We start from the raw sequence: 26001 nt of genomic DNA on the forward strand, positions 1-26001 counted from the left end.
AAAAAAAAAAATTATAATAATAAAAAAATAAAAAAATGTGGGTTTCACCTAAAAATCAAAAGAAAAAAAAAAGACCAGAAATTATATTTTGCTAAAAGAAAAGACAGACAGATTTTTTTTTTCCATTTTAAGCAAAAACTTTCATTAAACTTTTCTTTCATAAAGCAAGACTCAAGATTTAAGAACATTTAGATATTTGTAACAGAAAACATGACAAAAAATTATATCGAAGAAATACATTTTTGCAGTGCAAGCCAAAGGTGAACATCAAACGCCCCACAAATATTCAAAAACGGTCCGGTGCTCCAATTTGGAAAACATCAAGAAACTTACCAATTTGGTAAACAATGTTTCCAATTTGGAATTTTATTTGGAATTCAGCATTTGTTCTTGAAGAGCTGCGGCGATTCTGTGAATGTGAGTGAAAAGTGGTGCATCAGTACGGCGCGTCGGCGTCTGCGTACTCAATCGGCTGCGACGCACAGTCAACGTCGAAGGGCCGCTTTTTCGAGGGACTGTCCTCGTCGCTGCAGGATGGAACTCCGCCGTTCTTGCATTCCAGCTCCGTCTCGTATCCGGTGTCTCTGAGTGCACGCAGCGGATGCGCTCCGTTCTGATTGGCCGGATCCGGCTTTTCCTGCACTTGCTCCATCAGGCCGGCCTCGCAGGCTGCATACTCCGGCTGGGGCTTTTTGCTGGAGCCGAGCAGCACGGATCGCAGGCGGAGACACGGCGCCGGCAGGTACTGCATGTAACAGTTGTACGCCAGAGCGGCAAGGAAGAGCAGGAAGAAGAGCAGGAAGAGCGACAGCAGGGCGGCGCTGTTGTCGTGCTGAATATATTTAGCCGAGGGGTCGAGCGTCTCGGTGCGTGAGGGTAAGTTGCTGACCTCCGGAGGGATGTAGGCTTTGGGTTTAATGGCATTGCTGGGAGGGGTTGTTAGTGAGGGTGCATCCGTGTGAGTCGGCGTTAGTCCCGAGCCGTTACCGGTATTACCTTCCTCCGGTGTGAGCGTAGACGCGGCGCTGGACGGACGCAGAGCGGATATGGACGGCACGCTCTCAGGAAGCTCCAGTCGAAGCGCGTATGCCGCCACCAAACGGGTGAAGTTCTGTCCCGCGGACGCTTCGACCGACCAGCACTCGTAGCGGCCGGCGGCCTCCGGCGTCACGCTGTAGATCAGCAGCCCGTTCTCGCTCAGCAGACGGAAGCGCGAGGCTTCGGTCAGGACGCGGCCGTTGAGCTTCCACAACACCTGAGCCAGGTTTGAGCGCACCTGACACGACAGATCGGCAGAACCGCCCGGCTTCACCAGCACCTGCTGATAGTCGCCCACCGCCAGAGGATCGACTGCAACACAGAGACCATTATGGGTCAGCTGCTACATCAATACAGTCAGTTATTAATTTAACAGGGAGAAGTATGACTAGGGTTGGGAATCGAAAATCAATTCCAATTCCAGAATCGGACACTTAAAGGGTTTGGAACAACATGAGGGTGAGTAATTAATGACAGAATTTTCAATTTGGGGTGAACTATACCTTTAAGGTCAGGAATCAGATACTTGTCGTAAAATTAAAATTTCTATTCCACCTATCAATTCCTGTGTGCGCATCTTTTATTTTTAGGTGGAGAAAAGGGGCTGTTAAAAATGTATTTGTCTTTGAATCATTCATTCAAGAGATTCATTCAAAAACACTGATTCATCCAGTAATGAAACAAACAAATCTTGAGCGAGTCATTGAATCATTCCATGCATAAATGTTAGTTGTCTTAATTTTTTCTTCAGAATTGTGAGAGAACTACAACCATGTATCCAGAATCTAGCAGCACTATTTTGCACACAAACAGACACACAAAGTAAATATGTTTTGATATCTAAATGACATTTTTTAACCACATTGGAATCGATAAGCAGAATCAGAGTTGGAATTGATCAAATTCACATGCAACAATGCAATCACTCAAAAATTTTACTTTTTCCCCAAATGTTTTAGATAAAGTATAAAAATTTAATTCTTGTGTAGTTAAGAAAACATGCCATGATTATTTAGAACTATTTGAACTGTATTTCACTTCGTTTTGAGAATTTTGAATCTACCCGACAATGACTCTAAAATTATTTCAAAATAAATACTCAATTATTGATTTATATAATAAAGTTACATGAATTAAAATATATTATATAGTAAATTATAAATATAAATTAATATATAAATTCATTAAGTAATTCATTTACTGATTTATTTATTTGTCATTTAATTTCTGAAACTCGGAGGAATCAATCATAATCTATCTATCTATCTTACACACACAAAACAAACCATACATAAATTATACAAAATTATAAATTGATTATTATTCCTCTGACTCTAAAATTATAAAGCATAAAGCAAGTTATATTATAAAGAGAAATACTTAATCTAAATAAAATACTATTAAATAAAAAATATAATAAAATATATAATATATAACATTTATAATAATATATAATAAATGATAATAAATGTATAATATATTATAAACATTGCCTAGCACTAGTCTAGTACACACACTCAAATGCATCTTAAATCTGAAAAGTTCTTCTGTTAGTGAGTACATGTCTATATAATTATTAGAATTACAGTGACAATGTTCTCATGCGCTCTTGTTTTTGTTAGTCTGTGCTAGTTACTGTATATCTAGACAGACAAAACCAGGCACTAAAACAGGACTATTTGAGCTCAAATTTAATACAGATGACATTTCTACATGACACACCTGTAGGGCATATCCCAGCATCCCCTTTGAGGCTCTGAATCAACTTCCTGCAAAAGCACACAGATCAGAGTAAATACACACACACCTAATCGAAGATGATAATGCCGTCTGGCAAACCAGAAAATACAGTCTTTAAAAGACTTGCACTCTCAAAGAAGTATGAAGTAGTGAGAAATACTTGCAGAAATGAAAAACAAAATAGATATAATCTAAATTATGATTCCTCTAAAAAATTTAATATTATATTAATATATATATATATATATATATATATATATATATATTTAACATTATAATAAAATATAAAATACATATAAATGATGATGATTTCTAAAAAAAAAAACAAAGCATATTAAAATGTATTAAGATAGAAATTGTAGATATTATATTATAAAATTATATCAAAATACATAAGAGTCCTGACTCTGATGTTATATCAGAACAAATATGGAAGTATAGATACTTTACTATAAAAAATTATGAAATATAAAAAAATAAAAATAAAATAAAATAAAAAAATTCTAAATTGTATACAAATAAAATAAATAATGATGCTTGATCTGATTCTAAAATGATAAAGTACATATAAGTACTGAGAAATACTTGCACAAATGAAAAACAAAATACATATATAAATATGCAAATATTGACTTTTGTAATACAATTACATGAATTAAAAATATATAATAAATTCTAAAAGAAATACATAAATGATGATAATGATGATTCCTAAACGTTATTAAATTTATTATACAAGCATATATTATAAAAGTATTAAGAAATACTTGCAGAAATTAAATAAAAAAATATACAATAATAAATTGTAAAAACAAAACACAGCTAAGAGTAAATAAAAGTCATCTGGCTTACATAAAATATATAAAAAATATTTATAAAAATCTTTAAACCACTACATGGACTGCACAACAAAATTACACAATGATCTGACGAACAAATAAGATGCATATTGTATGAGAGCCGTGTTCCTGTTAAAGCGCAGTGTCTGCTAATGTTGGAGAAATGACAACTGCATTTAAATGCAGAAGTGAATCCCCTAAATCATCGTTACATGTATGTACGGAACAAGACTCACTCGCGAAACTGAGATGATTGACAGCTTGGAAACCATAGCAACGTTTTGGCATCTTGCGCATTTAGTATCCGTTATTGTGACCAAAGTAATATTAAAACGGCCGTTATTTTCAGCAGTTGAACTGAAGTACAGTGGACGGAGGCATTGTGTTTTGTTTCTGCTTGTACAGGCTGCTTCACAGAGTCTGTGTTGCCATGATCACTCATTACAAGCGCTTTCTGGGCGATCACAAAGCGATCGGATCAAAGTGAGCAGACACGAGTCGCTATATTTTGGTCTTATTTTCAGCATAAAGCATTTGGATGTACTTCGGTTTATGATGGTCTTGTTCGCTAGCAAGATCTGGCAATGGGAGTCAAGGATCGTACTACTCTGGCACTGCTTTCCCTGTGATTCACAGCTCATACAGAAGAGAGACATCTATGCATGTTAAAAACCTCATTAAAGGGATAGTTCACCCAAAAATAAAAATTTGATGTTTATCTGCTTACCCCCAGGGCATCCAAGATGTAGGTGACTTTATTTCTTCAGTAGAACACAAATTAAGATTTTTAAGTCAAACCGTTGCAGTCTGTCAGTCTTATAATGTAAGTGAATGGGAATCACGGCTTTGAGAGTCAAAAAAACATACACAAACAAAACCAAATTAAACCCTGCGGCTCGTGACGATACATTGATGTGTAAAGACACGAAACGATCGGTCTGTGCAAGAAACTGAACAGTATTTATATTGTTTTTTACCTCTGATTTTCACTGCAATGTCCGAACCGTCCTGAGCGCGTCCTCGACAGCCGGCGTGTGACGTGTCTTCTTCTTCTTCTTGCTTTACGGCGGATCGCAGACTTATAAGTGCATTACCGCCACCTATCTCTCAAATGGGCCATTGACACTCCTAATTGAGATTGTAGATAGAGTGTCAATGGTCCATTTGACATTGCAGTGCATCAGAGGTAAAAAACTATATAAATACTGTTCAGTTTCTTGCACAGACCGATCGTTTCGTGTCTTCACACATCAATGTATCGTCACGAGCCGCAGGGTTTAATTTGGTTTTGTTTGTGTATGTTTTTTTGACTCTCAAAGCCGTGATTCCCACTCACCTCCATTATAAGACTGAGAAACTCCAACGGTTTAAGTTAAAAATCTTCGTTTGTGTTCTACTGAAGAAACAAAATCACCTACATCTCGGATGCCCTGGGGGTAAGCAGATAAACATCAAATTTTCATTTTTGGGTGAACTATCCCTTTAACAACTGCACAGAATTTCTGCAAATGCAGTTGTCACTACCTGTATTTTTCAGGAGTTAATGCGGTTGTCGAACTCCCATATTTTAGTGAATTGTGTGTGTACAGTACGCGATTAAGGAGTAAAAGGTGAACTACCGTGTGTACGTGGCCAGTGTGAACGTAACTTCTCATTTCTCACCGTGGATTGGCATCATGCTGGAAAATATTGAGGCAGGAGGCCGAGCGAGGGTCCCAGGCGCAGTAGGGGTCCCGCGCCAGAACACAGTCCACACAGGACGGGTACTTCTCACAGAACGCTGTGGGAGACTGAACCACACCAGAGTCCGATCCAGCGTACAGGAACCGGGCCTGAGACAGACAAAACACACAACACATGAGGAACCAGAGAATCTCCAGCGCACAGAAACTTCCTCCCTGCTGGCAAATCATACAATGTGCTTGTGGATTTTATTCCTCATGATTCCCGCCGATGATAAGATGAGTCTCGGCTCACTGTTCTTACCACTTGTGAGGAGAGCAGAAGTGTTTTAATTGGCTCTGTGTTCTTCAGCAGCTGGATTTCCTCCACCGTGTGAACCTCGCCCTCCAACACCAGCGATTTGTGCAGCAAGCCTTTATCTGGAAACATTAATATAGCAACAAGATGTGATCTAAATGAGCTTCATGACACTTCAGTGTGAAGAAACAAATCAAAGCCAGACTTTCACATCCTGTGGTTTAGCGCATCCTTTCACACATTTCACCGATGAAAATGACAGAAAAAAAGATGTATAATGAAAACATAAAAGGTAAATATAGCCGTTTATTCAAATGTACTGTTACACTGGTACTTATAATTATTAAAATGATTACATATTTGTCCTTGTTTTCCTCACTGTTTTCCACTGGACAAACACGTCATGATTATTTATAACCAGATATGTACTGTATTTCACTTCCTGTTTTAAGGAAAGTTATACTGTTATATTATAGTAAATCTGTATTTAAAAAGTTGTATAAAAATAAATACAATTATTCTGATTCCGATACTAAAATGCTACAATTATATTAAAGTACATTATAAAGTTTTGAGAAATAATTGCAAAAAAATACCTTTAAAATATTATACAAATATATATATATAAATTTGTAACCTATATAAATTGTACTGTTATATTAGTGCTTATAAATTAAAATGATTTTTAAAAAATGTCCTTGCATTGATGTAGTGAAAAACAGTGAGGAAAACATGCTGTGATTATGGCAGTGGCTGTTTAAATTATGATTATGAATCCTCTGACTCTTATAGAACAAATATTATCTAAAATTCTATAAATAAAAATAACAAATTATGATGTTTGAACTGATTCTTAAATTACAGAATACTATAGTATAGTTAACTATAAAGTATTGAGGAATACTATATACATATAGATATATATTTTTATAAAATAAATTAATTAAATGTTGCTGTTTATTCAATTGTACTGTTATATTGATGCTTATAAATTAAAATAATTAAAATTACATGATTCCTCTGACTATTTCATAACAAGCATGCAAGAACAGATATTATGATTATATATACCTGATTATAAAATAATAAAGTATATTTAAACTTTGCATGTTAAATTATCTTTTGATTTTACTGATGTTATCTTTTTCTGGTATTTATTTTATTTGTACAGCACTATGACCAACTGCTCTTATGTTTATCGGTACTTAATTAATAAATACATTAATGAAATACATGAATGAATATAATAAAGTATTGAGAAATCCTAGCAGAAATCAAATCTATATAAATGCTTTGACACTTGTGAGACTCACCGGTGCCGGTGAAAATGACGTGGTGGATGTTTCCGTCGAGCGCCCGCACTCTCTGGACTGCGATCTGTGTGTAGTTGATGTCTTTGGTGACGAGGCGCGGGCCGTTTCCGATGGGCAGCACGGGGTCCTCCAGCAGCGGATGGTCCTTCACAAACTGCAGCGTCTTATCGGGCAGCTGGAGCGACGAGTTGATGCTCTGCATGCGGTTCAGGGTGCTGATGCACTGAAATATATCATCAACACATCCAATGATTTTGAAATTCTGTGATATTATTAGCATTAACTCTGAATAACAAATATAAGTCTCCCGTTATGTCAATCTAGCGCCACTTTTTAATTTATACAAATATTCATGTAAATTAATTTCGAGTTACAATTGTGAACATGCACTGCATATGCCATTACTATATATATCAGGATTATATGAACTATAAACCTGGTTTCTAAAAATCTATTTTTTTATTTAATTAAAAAATGTATTTATTATATTTTATTTTTTTATTTTATCCATTTCCAAACTGCTTGTCCTATGTAGAGTCACAGGCTTTTTATTTATTGTAAAAGTGTATTTATTTTATCATTTTATTTTATTATAAGTTTAAATTAGTTTTTAATTTTATTATTTTTTTATTTCCTTATTTAGATTGTATTTATTTTTATTTCACATCTATATACTTTAATATACCATTTTTAATTATTTTAATTAGGTATTTAGTTTATTTTCATGTTATTTGTTTTTATTTTTTGTTTTAATATTATTTGGTTTCTTTTTATTTCGATCTAACATATTTGTGTATTTATTTATTTTATTTTATTTCACATCCATATATTTTTCTATGTTTTAATTATTTCTATTTGTTATTTAGTTTATCATTTTTATTTTATTTCATTCTAATATTTATATTTATTTATTTTCATTTTATTTCACATCTACTCATTTTCAAAACTGCTTGTCCTACATAGGGGTCACATGCTTGTTTTACAGGTATTTATTTATTTGATTATTATTTTATATCATTTAGTTTAATATTGTATTCTTTTTCTTTTTACATTTATTTTTAATTTATTTTGTTTTATAAATACTCTTATTTACTTCCCAGCACCCTCTGATCTTATGGATCCTGTAAGCACATATATACCACTGAGTTGCGTGTTTTGTGGAAATACTAACCGCTCCGGGTCTGGGACTCGGGGTGATGCCATTAAATCGGACCCACTTAGTGTGGGACTGTTCCACCGTGGCCTTCTGCATGTACTTCCCTTTAGTGAAAACCTCATGCACCGAACTCATGTTATACGCACAGACGGCAGACATACCAACATTCCCCCTGAAACACACAGAAACAATCACATTTCTGAAGAAAAATGCCTTATGCATAAAAAATAACCCAGTTGTGCCACTTCTTTTGATTTGCACCAGTCCAATTACTCAGATGCAGGTGATTCTCTGACTCACAGACCGTCATGAACTGATGAATCAAGACAAACATACCACACAAGCTTTTATTCCCGTCCTTCAACACACACACGCTCACCACTGAGATGTGAAGACCCCATAGATGACGGTGTCTCTCCAGTGCGGCGCTTTCAGAATAAACACGTCATGAACCACATTGAACACAAAGTTGAGCTCCGGCATTGAGCAAACCAGCTTAGCCTTCAGAAACGACGTCCACTTCTTCTGCAGCGTCCGCTGGCCTCCCAGATCCCCCTGTTACAGTGAGATACAGTGATGAGAGAAAAACCTTCACAATCTTACAATATGTAAATGACAGCATGCAGATGTATTTAAATATATCTGGAGTTTTCAAACCATTGTATGAAAGTTCAAAAACTTCCATCATAACATGCACTTTGTCCAGAGGTGAAGTTTTATTCAGTTAGTTCATCAGGGGTTTGTTGATAGCAGGATGGTAAAATAAAGAATAATAGTGCTATTATATATAATAAAACAATGATTAATGTCAGACTCAAAGCCAAGTTCTTGTCATAAAGTCTGAAATTTAATTTAGTTTTATTGTTTTTATTTTCAGAGTTATGTGTCTGAATTATTTAGCACTATAGTACAATAATACCGATATTAATACCTTTTTTGTCAAGTGGATATGTGCTCAAATTTTATGTTTTTTTAATTATAATTTTTTTTTATACACTTATCATTTTTGTATTAATATTATGAATTAACTTTCATTTTTATATTTTTAGTTTTCATTTTAATATTAGGTTTATTAACGCTAATATAAATACTAATTTGTTTGGAAATTGTGTTATGTGGCTTTGTAATTTTTATTCGTTTTTGCTTTTGAAAAGTTTTAGTATTTAAACATTATTATAATTTATACAAATATTTAGAATTAGCTTTTATTTTTTTATAGTTTCAGTATTAATTTTAATATTAGGGTTGCTTTAGAATTTTTATGTGGTTTTATCATTTTTATTAGTCTTTATTTTTTCAATATTAATATTTTAGTATTATTTATAAACGGTTTTATTAATATTTTGAATTAGATTTTATTTTTATATGTTCAGTTTTAATTTTAGGTTTATTAATTATGTGCTTTTGTAATTTTATTAGTTTTTGCTTTTTAAACATTAATATTTGAGTAATTAACACATAGTTTTTATTAACATTTTCAGAAAGCTATTATTTTTTTATATTTTCAGTTCTCATTTTAATACTAGGTTTATTAATACTTTTTTTGTAATTTTGTTATGTAGTTTTGTTAGTTTTTATATTAATAGTTTAGCATTATTTATACACTAATATATATTTATAAATATATATAATATTAGCTTTTATTTTTATAAAAGCTCCTAGACTGTCCCAGAATAAAGATCAATATGATTGCATGGTCACATTCGCACCCTGATTATACATGACCAAAAAATGTTGACTCTCCAGTAGTAAACTAAAAGCAAGATGTTGACAGATAAAGCAAGAACAATAAACAGAAAGAGAGATGAAGATGATCAGATGATCAGATACAGATGAGAGCTTAGAGAAACATCTGTCAAAGGTGACGAAGACGGAAGTTTGTTGTTTTTTACTGGAAAAAAACCCAACCGTGTGGAACAAATTTCCAGGAACAAGATGATTTTTCTGCCAAACAACATGAAACTGCTTGTGTGTCTGTGAGAAACCACACAATAACTGCTGTTCAGGACCAGTGTAGGGCTAGTTACTCAAACAATGTAATATATTACTAGCTACTCATTTCAAAAATAATATTGTTACTTTACTTATTACTTTCTGGCAACAGTAATTAGTTACACTACTGTTTCTTCACGCCCCACAGAAGTTGTAACTGTGTATCTTCCACATTAAATTCTAGTGATTGATAGTCACGTTCAAGTAGAGGTGTTGTATTAATTAGGGATGTTCATTTCGGTTATTTTTCCTGACCGACAACCGACGCTCGTTAACCGTTAACCGACAAGATTATTTTAAATTAGAATTGAATTCAATTAGAAAGGATAAGTGTCTGTGACCCATTAAAAATACTAACATTTGTTTCCCGGGGATTAATTTTACATGCGCAAAAAGCAGCAAACAATAGAACATGAGGATTCACGTGGTTTTCATATAACATCACGCACCTGCAGCGCTTCTGCGAGCGGAGAAAAGAGTTTCGGTTCATTTTTGTGCTGCGCGAAAGGAAACAGACGGCAGAAAGCGGCATTCCTATTTTTCTTTAGGCTTATTTTACAAAAGCACAAAGATTTGTTTTTATTGTGAATGTACACAAATAAAGGCAAACCTTTTACAATTCCGATTCTCTTTATGACTAAAAGGAGTAGTTGCTTCCACTGTTAGAAGGAAAAAATTCAAGGGACTGCGCCGGCGCCACACAGTTAAGCTTTGCTACCTTGACAATGCAGACTGTTCATTATCATAATAAAATACAGTCGGTCAAACATATGGAAAAAAAAATATGTAGTAAAAAAAATATGTAGTAAAATCTGTGTCGTTAAGGTTAAGTGTTATCACCGTACCGCCGTGATGTTTTACTTGGATATTGGAACGCGAGTCAAGTAAATAATAAATAATAATTTGCCATTCAAATACATCGCGAATACGGAAACCTTTGATTTTGTGTGGAATGATAGACTCAACGTTGGTTTCAGTTTCGTTTTAACCTAAATGAATTTGTTTTGGCTTGTCGTTTATATTGCTATAGCTTCTTATATTTTAAATTCTTGTTCTTGTCTAAATAGGCTACTGTTAATTGAAAGGCTTTGTTGTGGAGTGTGGGGAACTAAAATAGCCTAGCTATGTTTACAGAGTTTATTATAATGTTTGTAAACATTTCGCGTCAGCATTAGGCCTATTTCTGAATGAAATAATAAAATGCGACGTTTACGCGACTTATGTTTTTTTCCGCCTAAAAACTATTTTTTTTTTATACGCGTAGCGTATTTTAACCATGCAGCAAACCATTTAAAATATTTTGATAAATTACTGAAAAAATAAATAATTCAATGATTTTTTTAAACCGTTTAACTGATTGTATTAATCGGTCAAAATTCTTACTGTCGGTTAACCGGTTAAACGGTTCAAATGAACATCCCTATAATTTCTCCATTACCCATGGGTACGATTATATTTCATTAAGTTTGTAAGAAACTTTAATTTTCCAAAAGTAACCGGTTAAACGGTTCAAATGAACATCCCTAGTATTAATCTCATTAATTGTCATGTGTAGCTTGAAGCTAATTGTAATTTCTCCATTACCCATGGGTACGATTATATTTCATTAAGTTTGTAAGAAACTTAAATTTTCCAAAAGGATTTTTAATTTAGTAATATAATGTACCACATGCTGATCAGAGGGATGTAATGCCAGAGTAAAGTAAAGCCAAAACTTACACAACAGTGCTCAGATCATATTTTTTCCTGACAAAATCAATATAATGCAATATTTCTATCTGCTGAATGTAAGCTTTTCCATATTCCAAGCTTGCCTGCAGCACTGGGGACATCACATGCATTTGCGAGTCGTGATGTACCACATGCTGATCAGAGGGATGTAATGCCAGAGTAAAGTAAAGCCAAAACTTACACAACAGTGCTCAGATCATATTTTTTCCTGACAAAATCAATATAATGCAATATTTCTATCTGCTGAATGTAAGCTTTTCTATATTCCAAGCTTGCCTGCTGCACTGGGGACATCACATGCATGTGCGAGTCGTGAAAATTATGAAAATAAATCTAGGAATTATTTGATTGTTGGATTTTAAATCAGCGGGGTCGAGGCATCAAAAGAAACTAAGCTGTTTTATGGATAGTAACTGTAATATTATTACTGAAATCTTATTAGTAATTAGTTACACTACTAGCTACTGCAAAAAGTAATATTATTACAGTAACTAAGTTACTAGTTTAGGGCTGCACGATTATGACAAAAATCATAATTGTCGATTATTGCCTTGAAATTGTAATTGCGATTATTAATTACGATTATCACAATTTACATTGAATGATGTTTATACCATTGTTTGATGCAACTGCATGCCGTATTTTTATATGAAAATAAACAAGCTGAAAACACTCGAACTGAAAAACCTTTAGTGCTTTTCTATAGTAGTAAGCCTCAAATGTCAAATATACATCGGATTGGTTTCTAATTTAAATTATAAAAAAAGTAAAAATATGAATGGTATTATAGTGTTATACTAAAACTAAAATTAAAATAATGGAAAAACCCTTAAGATAACATGTAGAAAAAAAAACGCATCTTAAGCACGCAGAATAACAAAAGTGGACTTTGAACGATTAATTGCCGCTTTGAACGATTACGTAATTGTGGCATCCATAATTGTAATCGCGATTAGAAATTCGATTAATTGTGCAGCCCTAAGTTACTAGTTACTGCCCAACACTGTTCAGGACACGGCGCTGGTTTCCGGCGGATCTCACCTTACAAACGCGAGCGATTCTGGGGATCAGCAGCTTCCCGAAGAACTCGTACTCCACCGACACCTCCGTGAAGAAGTAGTAGATCTTATCGTCATCTCCATCCGGACTGTTCTGCCCTTCTCGGATCACATCAGCGAAGACGAAACTGGGCTCTGAACACAGAACTCAACTGAGCTGCGCTATCATAGAATTATTTCTATACAGTTATAGTTTAAATTACAGCTTATATTTTTAGTTTTAATATTAGTTTTAGTAATACTATTTTTCTAAGAAATGTTGTGTGCTTTTATCATTTTATTACTTATTTATACACTTTTACAGTTGTATTAATATTTTGCATTAGCTTTTGAATTTTAGTTTCATATTTTAATTATATTAATACTATTTTTTTCAGTAATTTTGTTATGTGCGTCCGTCATTTGTATTAGTTATATATAATAATATTTTATTATTTATACACTATTACAGTTTTTATTCATGTTTTGAATGAATGTTTTTCATATTTTCAGTTTGTTTTAATATATTTTTATTAATACTAATATGAATAAAAAACATGATACACTTTATAATGTGCTTTTGTCTTTTTTATGCATTAAAAATTAATATGCAAATAATATTTATGCATTATTTACACACTATTATAATGTTTATTAATATTATGAATTAGCTTTTATTTCAATTTTTTTTGTTTAATATTAGGTTTATTAATACTAATATTAATACTTTTGTTTTTGTTATGTAATTGTGTTGTGTTTAGTTGTTTATGATATGAATATCTTAGTACTATATATATATATATAAATATATAGTAGTAAGATATTCATATATATATATATACATACATACATATATATATATATTCATATATATATAGTTTTTATTAATATTTTAAATTAGCTTTTATTTTTATATTTTCAGTTTTTCATTTTAATATTAGTTTTATATATGAACATTTTTGTTACTGATTTGATGTGCTTTTGTCATTTGTATAAGTTTTTTAAATATATTATTATTTACGTTTAATTAATTTATTTAAATTTAGTAATTCCAGTGTTTCAATAAACATATTTCAACATTTCTAAATTTTTCATCTAATAGTTACATCCCCCCCATCTTTATTTTAATGAACAAAAACATGTTTTAATAGTTTTGGTGTTCAATAACAATAACTGAATTCATAATGCTGATGATTTTGATGTCGTTTTTGCTTTATCAAATGTTCTGGATGGACTTTGTTCTCGCTACATACTTATATATTCAGAAGTGCACTGTTGTTTTATATGGCGGTGGACTTGTTAGCGTCGTACCGTTGAGCCAGGATGTTGAATACTCTGTGCGCAGTAAACTCTGAGACAGAGAAGATCTGGAGATGATCGGCTCGCTGCCCAGGAAGTTATACGCCGTTCCTGAGTACAACTCACCATCTAAACAACAAACAGCCAAGCAACCAGTCAGTACTACTGGAAATACAGCAGACAAACACTGAGACTGTCCTGCAGATGTGCGTTAACTCACCAACCATCACGCTGGTGAAGCTCTGGGCCGGGTCGAAGGAGCATTTCCCCCTGCCGTCCTCTGCTCTGTCCTGCAAGCGGAAACTCTGCAGCGACTGAAGAGAAATGAGGCCGTGAGAGACGAAGACGTTTTAGCAAAGTAAGAAATAGAGCAGATATAAAGTTCAGTTCACAGAGTCACATGATCATGCAATCCGACTGAAAGAGCAAACGAGTGTATGAATATTCAGAAAGGTAGTTACAGAGCCACTGCTATCAAAATATCAGGGAAGATTTGACAATATAGAAACAAACCAAAATGTTTGAAATTGCTAACAAAGCGTTTGTTGCGGAACAACTAGTTCCTAAAAGTAAAAATCCAAGCAGTGCTGTTATTGTCAACTAAAACCAGAACTTAAAAATTGTTTAAAAAATACATTTTAATTAAATATTTACTAAAACTAACTAACTAAATAAATAGAACTTGTAAAAATTTTTTTTACTAAAATTGTAAAATACTGCCTTGGCAAATAACTGAAACAAGTGTAAGTTAAAGTACTAAAATGACTAAAATAAAAATAAAATATTTGAAAAAAATTTGTAATAGCAAAAGCACATAACAAAACTACTAAAACTTAAACTAAAAGTATATATAATATAAAACATGTAAAAAAATGTAATGCAAAATATTAATAATAGCATATATATAATGTTAAAATAACACTGGATCATAAAGAAAGTGTTTTCAGATGCTCAGATGTTATATGATTATATATTCTTCTGCTGAAGTCATGAATCAGAGTCATTTAAACTTTATTTAAAAAATAAAAAAACTATTTAACAGCTGACTTTTCAGTGTTATTATTGCTTTGGGTTGTTATTTGGCTTTATGCAAAAAGTAATTTTTTTTTCAATACTTATTTGCATCAAATGTTATTCGAAATGTAATTTATCTGGGAGCTGGTTGCTTCAGTTCAGGATTTAATTAAATCACTTTACTGAAAAATGTATCGAAAATGCTTCCCAAACTGAAGCAGCTGAAACAGTGAATGCAATCTTTGTTGGCAAGTTTGGGTGACACTTGAAATGATTTAAAGGTTTATGAAGTCAACACTAAGGCTTGCACACACCAGATAATCACAGACGGGTTGAAACGCGTGAGTCCCACAAACATACAGAGTGTCTTCATCCAGCACTTGCAAAACTCGAATGTAGTTTCGACAGTCCGTCTGTCACGTGAGCACAAAAAAACATTTCAGTTACAGAATCCACCATCAGTGCTAGATCAACCAGATTAAGGTCACTTTCAGAGTATTTTTCACCATTACCTCTTTAGATTTGCCCTTTAAAATACACATCGACATGTCGTTCTCTGGAACTTTCCACAGCAGCTGAGAGAGCAGAGTCAATACAACGTCATCATATAAAAGACACTTCAGCTGTATCAGGAAGCAGACGGCTGGAGTAATTCTCACCTGGTTGCTCTTGATTGACACGTTGCTCATGTTGAGCTCATAGACGGCCTCTCGAGCGCCGACATACAGCACGCCGCGCTCCTCGCTCAGCAGCAGAGTCGTGTAGTTGAACACATCCGGCTCCCAGAACTCCAGCAGATCCACATCTACACAAGCACACAGATCAGCTCACATCAGACAGGGTTTGTGGGCAAATCAGACATAACTGAAAACTCAAAGAGAAAAATATCCGGAAAAGAAATCTGAAGAAGATCGTTCAGATTGTAAGATTCTTAATGTTTTGAAAGAAGTCTTATCTGCTCACCAAGGCTGCATTTATTTGATCTAAAATACAGGAAAATTGTGAAATATTATAATTTAAAATAACTGTTTTCTATGTGAATATATATTAAAATATAATTTATTGCTGTGCATCATTCAGCATCATTACTCCAGTCTTCAGTGTCACATGATCTTCAGAAATCATTCTAATATGCTGATTTGCTGCTCAAGAAACATTTCTGATTATTATCAATGCTGAAAACAGTTGTGCTGCCCAATATTTTTGTAAAAACTTTAATGCACAACCGCTCAAACATTTGAAGTAAGATTTTAAAAAGAGAAATTAATACTTCAACAAGGATGCTTTAAATTGATCAAAAGTGACGATAAAAACATTTATAATGTTACAAAATATTTCTATTTCAAGTAAATGCGGTTCTTTTGAACTTTCGTTTCATCAAAGAATCCCCCCCAAAATGTTTTCAACATTGATAATAATCAGAAATGTTTCTTGAGCAGCAAATCAGCATATTATTATGATTTCTGAAGGATCATGTGACACTGAAGACTGGAGTAATGATGCTGAAAATTCAGCTTTGATCACAGAAATAAATTACATTCTAACATATATTCAGATAGAAAACAGCTATTTTAAATTGCAATAATATTTCACATTTTTTTACTGTATCTTGGGTCAAATAAATGCAGCCTTGGTGAGCAGAAGAGACTTCCTTTTAAACATTAAATAATCTTAATTATTCCAAATTTTGATTCCAAATGTTATTTCAAATCTTTGCATATTTTTAGAGATGTGGAACATTTTCTGAAGAAGCAAAAAGATCATTTATAGATCTGGAATATTTGCTTCTCTTTCTGTCTGCTGAATGAATACATGAAATTTAAATAAACTTTCAAGAGCATTTTGAGCAGTAAAAATAGAATTCTCCAGCTGGTTGTGGTCGAATCTCTTCCAGAGGAGATCCTGAACTCTATGAAAGCAGCAGCGAATGAAGCAGCGGTCAAACTCAGTCATTCATTTCATCTTCAGCACAATAAAACTCTAACATCTCCATCTAAACGTGTGTGTGTCATTCACATTTCCACATACGCCAATGTTAATGCTTCTTTTTAAATCCTGTTCTGTTATTATTGCCATTAAATGAACATTAATCAGCATTAAATAGCATGTATTAAGAAAGTAAACAAGCTAAAGAGCCAAACAAATGACCAACCTAAAATGTAATGGTTGTGGATCTTGAACACTTTAGGCTTAGTAAATTATATTTATATACTACATGTAGTATATGTGGATATTTGAGCCTGTGCATTCATAGATGATGATTTATGTGTCACTGGCACACTTCAGTTTGTGTTTGGCTGCCAGTCGGGTGTGTGAGTGTGTGTGAGTGTGTGTGTACTACACACTTGCAGTTCTCAGGTTGCTAGTGTTTTTGTCAGAGACCAGGCAGTCGCTGCAAACCAAAGCCCTTGTGGGACGTCAGAAACACCACGCATGTGACTTCCTGTGCTTCTGAACCATGCTTCTAAACTGTACTATATACTGTACAAAAATCTAGGGTTGTCAGTTTTAGAAATGCTTTTGAAAGAAGACTTTTACGCTCATCAAGGCTGCATTTATTGGAACAAAAATACAGTAAAAACAGTAATATTGTGATATATTATTACAATTTAAAATAGCTGTTTTCTATGTGAATATATGTTCAAATGAAATTTATTCCTGTGATGCGCAGCTGAATTTTCAGCATCATTACTCCAGTCTTCAGTGTCACACGATCCTTCAGAAATCATTCTAATATGCTGATTTATTGTCAATGTTAAAAAAAGAATATATTTATACACACAATTCAGAAGCATGTTTTATAAGCACAGGAAGTTAGACGTGTGGTGTTTTTAGCAAACACGTTGCACCTGCAGAGGCTTCATTTCTGACAAGAGAAACTTTAACCCTTCACTCACCGTCGTGCCTCCATGAGCTTCTGGGAACGCTGGAGGGTCCGTGTGTGGAAACTTCCAGAAGCAATCCCAGAAACACGCCTAACACGCTCAGAGCCATGTTAGACTCCGGGATCTTCGGCAGCGTGATGTTTCCTCTGAAAGAAAGAGAAGACGGCTCTGCTGACACACACTGATACAACAAACCACGACTGGACATGAAGGAATCATGCATGATCAATCTGACACGTGTCCTTTAGTCATCCAACAGGTTCACTTTTTACACAACAAAAGATTGAATATACATATATTCATACTGCTCATTTCCACACAATGAACGTGAATGACGATACCTTGGTGCTTTATAATTACCATATTCATGCACTATGGTATTAATATGATACTTCAGAGTATTAAAATATTGTATTAAAAAAACTTACATCATTATTGATCCAAAGATGACAGAATTTGGGCTGCAATATGATTATCAGATCCCAAAGGCTGTGATTTAATTTAATAAATAAAAGCGCTGCATGTTTCAGAGCGAAGCCTGTCACGGTGTTCATGTTCGCCTTTGCTTATATATTTTTTGCTTTGCTATATATATAAAACCATTAAAAGAAAAAAAAATACTTGAAATAAAAAAAAAATTGCTAAAATAATATATATATATATATATATATATATATATATATATATATATAAATATACATTGTATGGGTCAAAATTATCGATTTTTCTTTAATGCCAAAAATCATTAGAATATTAAAAGATCATGTTCCATGAAGATATTGTGTAAATTTCCTAACATAAATATATCAAAACTTAATTTTTGATTAGTAATATGCATTGCTAAGAACTTCATTTGGACAACTTTAAAGGCCATTTTCTCAATAATTAGATTTTTTTGCACCCTCAGATTCCAGATTTTCAAATAGTTGTATCTCAGTCAAATATTGTCCTATCCTAACAAACCATACATCAATGGAAAGCTTATGTATTCAGATATATGATATATAAATCACATTTACCCATATGACTGGTTTTGTGGTCCATGGTCACACACACATATATATAAATCTTTTTAATCTTAAATTACATAACAGAAAACCATTGATAACAATAAACAGTATGTATTAATATTACATACATCAGAAATTAATCCTCAATCTGCCATCTTTAAAAATAGGGAAGTTACAACAAGAACCTAATTAATATTTAAAATTGAAACAATAATAATAAGGATCAGATAATCAGATAGTATCACTGATAGACACTGATATTTTGAAATAAACATTAAATCATATTTCTTACTTTGTTTAATGTTTTTTTTATAATAAAATAAATAAAACATTTAAATTTATTACATTATATTTCTTATTTTGTTTAATATTTTATTTAATAATAATCGCAGTAAACATCATAACTATCATTATTTTAATCATATTGAATGTGTCAAAAACTGTGAGAATGTGAATTCTGACAATTTTTTAAAAACTTTGTTCACTTTATTTACGTTACTGAAATATAGTTAGTATATTTATAAGTTATAAAAACCAAATTAAATCTATGTTGTTCTCAATTGTTCAGGCCTAAAAGAATGGATTGCACTGAAATTCTTTAGAGTAAATGTTAATATTTTAGCTTTTTAAAAAGTTAAAAGTTTTTCCAATATCGTGTCTTTCTGAGAAAACTGTAGTTTTTTTAAAAACTTTGTTCACTTTATTTACGTTACTGAAATATAGTTAGTATATTTATAAGTTATTTTTGTTATAAAAACCAAATTAAATCTATGTTGTTCTCAATTGTTCAGGCCTAAAATAATGGATTGCACTGAAATTCTTTAGAGTAAATGTTAATATTTTAGCTTTTTAAAAAGTTAAAAGTTTTTCCAATATCGTGTCTTTCTGAGTAAACTGTAGTAATTTGTATTCATTCATAGTACTTTGCTGTGAGTAACGAGTAGTTAAGCGGTGTTTACGCAACGTTCATATCGAATGACCGCAGCTTCAGGTCAAACAGCCTCTCTTGGAAGGAGAGAAGAGAAACGTGATGACAAGCGACCAAAATTAGCATCGGTGAGCGAGAGAAAGCCCAAACATCCTCTATCAGCGACAGAGGCGGCCTGTTAGCAGAGCATGAGATTCAGGAGCTCGAGAAACACAGAAACCAGCAGTGATTAATCACATCAGTGCCTGGCGATGACTGGAAACTGCTTTGGGACCTGTTGGTTTTGCAGGATTCCCCTGATCTGGGAAGTGAAACTGGGACGGGTAATATAGAGGCATCATGAGCTCAACGAACCCTCGGGACAGAAAAATCACACCTGACATAATGGTTTCCATGACAACCCAAATTTAGAGTCTCTAGATTTTCCTCGCCGATCTGTCACTTCAGATGCATGGTCTGTACTTGCTTACAGAGACGCACGCGGAAAACTGGATTCTTGCATTTTTTAAACACGTGAGCGACTCTGGCCTGTGCAAATCTTCCCGCCATTATGCTCGGGTGTTGCTATGCAGTTGCTAGGGTGTTTGTTTATAGGAGGTTGCTGTTGGGTTATGGACCAAAGTCACAGACTACAGTTCAATACTTTATTATTAGACTGCTGAAATCACCAACTGAGTGTGAGCAATAGTAATAGTGATGGTCGAGTAATCATGCTGCAACGTGTCATTTCAACTCAAAATCAGTCAATAAGGAATCACTGCTTGACAAAAGCAGCTCTGAAACAATTTAAGCTGGATTTTGTGGATCTTGTATTGAATTTTTATTTTATTTGTTTTAAATGCATTTCATTTTTTATTCAATACATATTTTAAACTCATTTTACTTGACTCTGTGAATATTGAACTTATTAAAAATATATATATTTTATTTTCTATTTATTTGATTTTTATTGATATGCATTTTATTTGATTATTTTTAAATATAGTTCTTGATTTCAAAAACATTTTACCTGACTTTGTTAATCTTGAACTTTACACATTTAAAAATATATTTATTTTTAAAAAATGTGTAAAATAAAATATATTTATTTTTACGTAGTTTATTCACATTTTATTATTTTTTATTTACCATATTTGTTATTTTAAACACATTTTACTTCACTGAGTATCTTGAACTTTACACATTTTAAAATATATTTTTATTTATTTTGAATTTATTTGATATATTTTGTATTTATTTTTTACTGTATTTTATTTTCATTTTAAATATTTTATTTAAGACATCTGCTAATTTTAAACATTTCACTTGACCTTCTAAATCTTGAACTTTACACACTTAAAAAATATATTGTTAATTTTTAACATGATTCTTATATATATGTGTGTGTGTGTGTGTGTGTGTGTGTGTGTATGTATGCATTTATATTTATAAATAATATTTGTTATTTTTTACAAACATTTTACACAAACATGTATATAAAAATTAAAACCATAAAAAGCAGGATAACACTTCTCTCTGATCTTAAATATGTTCAAATGAAATGCATTAGTATTGGTAGCTAATATGTTCATATGCTCGGCAGGTGCTCAGCAAAAGCTTCATCAGATTCCTACAAATGATTTCCATACGTGCTGCACTTTATTGTTCTGTGGAGTAAAAGTGCAGAGAGATTCAAAGACAGAAAGAAAACAAATGGAGTGAAGAGAGCGGAATGTAATAATAAGACAGAGGAAACTCAACGGAACGTCATTTCAACATGTGAAGATCACAGGAAACACTACACTGCCCCAAGCAAAGACAGACTGCAAACTTCAGTGCGCAGCTTATATCGGCTCTTCTGATACATCGGTTTCATTTCATTCGTTCTGATCGGAGAGAGAAAAACTTATAACATGAGAGAGGAAACTTATTGCATCCTTAGAACATAGATTTAACAAGAAACCAAAATAACACACACAGTGGAACATCACTGGAAAACACACTATTCTTCTGACTGAAAAAAATAAAATAAAATAAAATAAATCACTGTTCAAGATCAATAACCTAGATAACTTATGAAAACACTGCCTGATGATAACTGTTTAATAATAAAATAAATAATAATAATAATAAAATAATAATAAAATAAAATAAAAAATAAAATGATAACATTTTGCTTTGCATTGCATTCATTCTATATTTAAATAACTTTTATATTTAGAAATGACTGTAACATCAAATCCAACTCAGTGTTTATAGGTTCTGGCCTTCATTGTGCATTTCTAACCATATTATATGCAATTGTAGCAGTACTAACTGTGCAATATTACTATTATTTTTTCACATTACTAAAATAATTATAATTTTTTTTATACATTTCCATTCCAAATATCAATGAATTTCTGCAGAAAAAGTATTTAATTTAAACTGATTTGATCTTAATTTTACTGTTGTAGTGAACGAGCATCGGCAACATTACACTGGTTGACATGATGGAAGGGTCAGATATAGGGTGGAAATAACTGTAAAATAACAATCACTGATCAACCGGCAGATGAGTGTTTACAGCCTTGGGTGGAAACACACACACACACACACACACACACACACACACACACACTACCAATGACCCTAAATGTACAGACATGTGCTGTCAAAGCCAAAGTCACCAACATGAGGGCCTGCTGAAGGAGCTCACGCAAACACAAAGAGCCTGTTGTGTGTGTGAGGAGAGAATTACACACACAGTAAACAATCAACAAAGACTGGGCCTGATGCGCGCATATGACGTGGCCTCTCACACACTGCACTTTCCCAGAAAGCTTCATTCACATGTCAGACCTGATTAGTTGAACACTGAGTCGGTTCTACCCTGATCCCAATCCATCAAAATGAGTGATGTGTACACTCTAAAACATTTTTACATTCAATTTTTACCCCAAAAGTTGGGTTAGTCCATATTTGACCCAAAGTTGGGTTAAAACAACCCAGCATTTTTTAGAGTGTATGTATCTACACTATCCATGTATAACAGCATGCAGATTTAAATGCATGACATTTTCTAAAATGAGGAAAATTAATGTGGATGTGAACAAAACGACAAAACACATACTAAATAAAAAAAAAATAGAAAATTATTTACAACCATTGTAAAGTAATTATCTTTATATATAATATATAATAATATATAATACATTTATACATAATAAATAAATATTAGATAATAAAATACAAAGGTACTGTTAAAATGTTATAATAATGTACTTAAAATGATATTATAAATCAATATGCTATAAATTATATTTTTATAAAATAAAAATATATAATAAATAATGATATATGTATTATAATATATGCATTATATATATGCATATTAAGAATTTATGTAATTTATTTAGAATACACTCTCTCTCTCTCTCTCTATATATATATATATATAATGTCTTGGCATTCTGATGAAATAATATCTAGAATGTAATATTGCACATTGCACAGTATGTTGCATACAACCTACTATTTTTAAAAATAGCATGCAAAACAGTATGCAGTGATTGCACATGCAACATAGGGAGGTCATGTGACAATTCTGCATGTTGCATACAGTTATTTAGCATTTTCAGCACTGTTTTGTGTATAAATCTCAACTTCTGGAAGTCTGGTCAAATAATGAGTCAAAGGGGAGTTTAAACCCATGTTTGATATCGCCTCCGGTTCATTAGATACAGGGACACAGTATTTGATGAGCAGTGCGGCAGCATGCTATTTCAAACACAGTCCTCTTTTCCTGTATTAATGCTCTTGATGCCTGCAGTATGTGCAGCACCTGTTTGGCGTCCGCCGCACGCACAGCCTCAGAAACGCAGGCTGGGTTTAAAGGGTGGCGTCCTGCCAACTGGGCGAGCATGTGTCCGCTCTCAAACATTCAGTGCCTGCCAACTGTGTCCCTCCTCTCTCTCTGGCACAGCCATCGATGCCACTCTCTGCCGACCCACAACGCTTTTCTGCCAGAATCAGCTTTCCCACTACGCCCGCTGACAGCTCCCACAATCCCTCTCTTTCTCTGCAGCCTCTCATGCTTCAAGAGCCGGTGTGTGTGTGTGACTGCGGTTCGCTCTTTAAGCCCCTGTTGCTCCTTTCCAAAAATCAGAGAGTTTGTCTTTCACCCTCAACATGTCCACTCTTCTCTCAAAAACCAAAAATATATAAATAAATAAATAAGTTTTTAAAAAGGAAGAAAAAGACTACTACTTTGTGCATTTACAGTAACGTCCAACTTTGCAGAAATAATGAAACAATGAAAGTACATGCATACAAATTTGGATCAAATTACATGTATAACAATTATACATAATACAGTGGGGCAAAAAAGTATTTAGTCAGCCACCAATTGTGCAAGTTCTCCCACTTAAAAAGATGAGAGAGGCCTGTAATTTTCATCATGGGTATACCTCAACTATGAGAGACAAAATGAGAAAAAAAATCCAGAAAATCACATTGTAGGATTTTTAAAGAATTAATTGGTAAATTCCTCGGTAAAATAAGTATTTGGTCACCTACAAACAAGCAAGATTTCTGGCTCTCACAGACCTGTAACTTCTTCTTTAAGAGGCTCCTCTGTCCTCCACTCGTTACCTGTATTAATGGCATCTGTTTGAACTCATTATCAGTATAAAAGACACCTGTCCACAACCTCAAACAGTCACACTCCAAACTCCACCATGGCCAAGACCAAAGAGCTGTCAAAGAACACCAGAAACAAAATTGTAGACCTGCACCAGGCTGAGAAGACTGAATCTGCAATAGGTAAGCAGCTTAGTGTGAAGAAATCAACTGTGGGAGCAATTATTAGAAAATGGAAGACATACAAGACCACTGATAATCTCCCTCGATCTGGGGCTCCACACAAGATCTCACCCCGTGGGGTCAAAATGATCACAAGAACTGTGAGCAAAAATCCCAGAACCACACAGGGGGACCTAGTGAATGACCTGCAGAGAGCTGGGACCAAAGTAACAAAGGCTACCATCAGTAACACACTGCACCGCCAGGGACTCAAATCCTGCAGTGACAGACGTGTCCCCCTGCTTAAGCCAGTACATGTCCAGGCCCGTCTGAAGTTTGCTAGAGAGCATTTGGATGATCCAGAAGAGGACTGGGAGAATGTCATATGGTCAGATGAAACCAAAATAGAACTTTTTGGTAAAAACTCAACTTGTCATGTTTGGAGGAGAAAGAATGCTGAGTTGCATCCAAAGAACACCATACCTACTGTGAAGCATGGGGGTGGAAACATCATGCTTTGGGGCTGTTTTTCTGCAAAGGGACCAGGACGACTGATCCGTGTAAACAAAAGAATGAATGGGGCCATGTATCGTGAGATTTTGAGTGAAAACCTCCTTCCATCAGCAAGGGCACTGAAGATGAAACGTGGCTGGGTCTTTCAGCATGACAATGATCCCAAACACACCACCCGGGCAACGAAGGAGTGGCTTCGTAAGAAGCATTTCAAGGTCCTGGAGTGGCCTAGCCAGTCCCCAGATCTCAACCCCATAGAAAATCTTTGGAGGGAGTTGAAAATCCATGTTGCCCAGCGACAGCCCCAAAACATTACTGCTCTAGAGGAGATCTGCATGGAGGAATGAGCCAAAATACCAGCAACAGTGTGTGAAAACCTTGTGAAGACTTACAGAAAACATTTGACCTCTGTCATTGCCAACAAAGGGTATACAACAAAGTATTGAGATGAAATTTTGTTATTGACCAAATACTTATTTTCCACCATAATTTGCAAATAAATTATTTAAAAATCCTACAATGTGATTTTCTGGAATTTATTTTCTCATTTTGTCTCTCATAGTTGAGGTATACCAATGATGAAAATTACAGGCCTCTCTCATCTTTTTAAGTGGGAGAACTTGCACAATTGGTGGCTGACTAAATACTTTTTTTCCCCACTATATATATATATATATATATATATACACACACAATCCATATAATACTTAATGTAATATAATATTTAAATATATATATACACACACACATATATATATATATATA

General features: G+C 33.6%; 1 protein-coding gene across 2 annotated transcripts in view; it reads right to left on the reverse strand.

The window, feature by feature from the left end:
- Positions 1–250: 250 nt before the first annotated feature.
- The window catches only part of LOC107585662 (semaphorin-4D-like), a 53729-nt gene continuing 27978 nt past the window's right edge, over positions 251–26001 (reverse strand). For both annotated transcript variants that reach the window (XM_016272774.1, XM_016272776.1), the window contains 14 exons: positions 18037–18170; positions 15799–15944; positions 15652–15714; positions 15454–15552; positions 14346–14439; positions 14138–14254; positions 12831–12982; positions 8446–8621; positions 8082–8238; positions 6911–7133; positions 5604–5719; positions 5280–5449; positions 2761–2807; positions 251–1350 (listed from right to left, as the gene is read on the reverse strand). In XM_016272774.1, the coding sequence (XP_016128260.1) occupies positions 437–1350; positions 2761–2807; positions 5280–5449; positions 5604–5719; positions 6911–7133; positions 8082–8238; positions 8446–8621; positions 12831–12982; positions 14138–14254; positions 14346–14439; positions 15454–15552; positions 15652–15714; positions 15799–15944; positions 18037–18170 (2608 nt within the window). In that variant the 3' untranslated portion in view covers positions 251–436. The remainder of the gene's footprint in view (positions 1351–2760; positions 2808–5279; positions 5450–5603; positions 5720–6910; positions 7134–8081; positions 8239–8445; positions 8622–12830; positions 12983–14137; positions 14255–14345; positions 14440–15453; positions 15553–15651; positions 15715–15798; positions 15945–18036; positions 18171–26001) is intronic.

Source organism: Sinocyclocheilus grahami, unplaced genomic scaffold, assembly GCF_001515645.1.
Source record: "Sinocyclocheilus grahami isolate Dianchi unplaced genomic scaffold, SAMN03320097.WGS_v1.1 scaffold73.1, whole genome shotgun sequence".
NCBI lineage: Eukaryota > Metazoa > Chordata > Actinopteri > Cypriniformes > Cyprinidae > Sinocyclocheilus > Sinocyclocheilus grahami.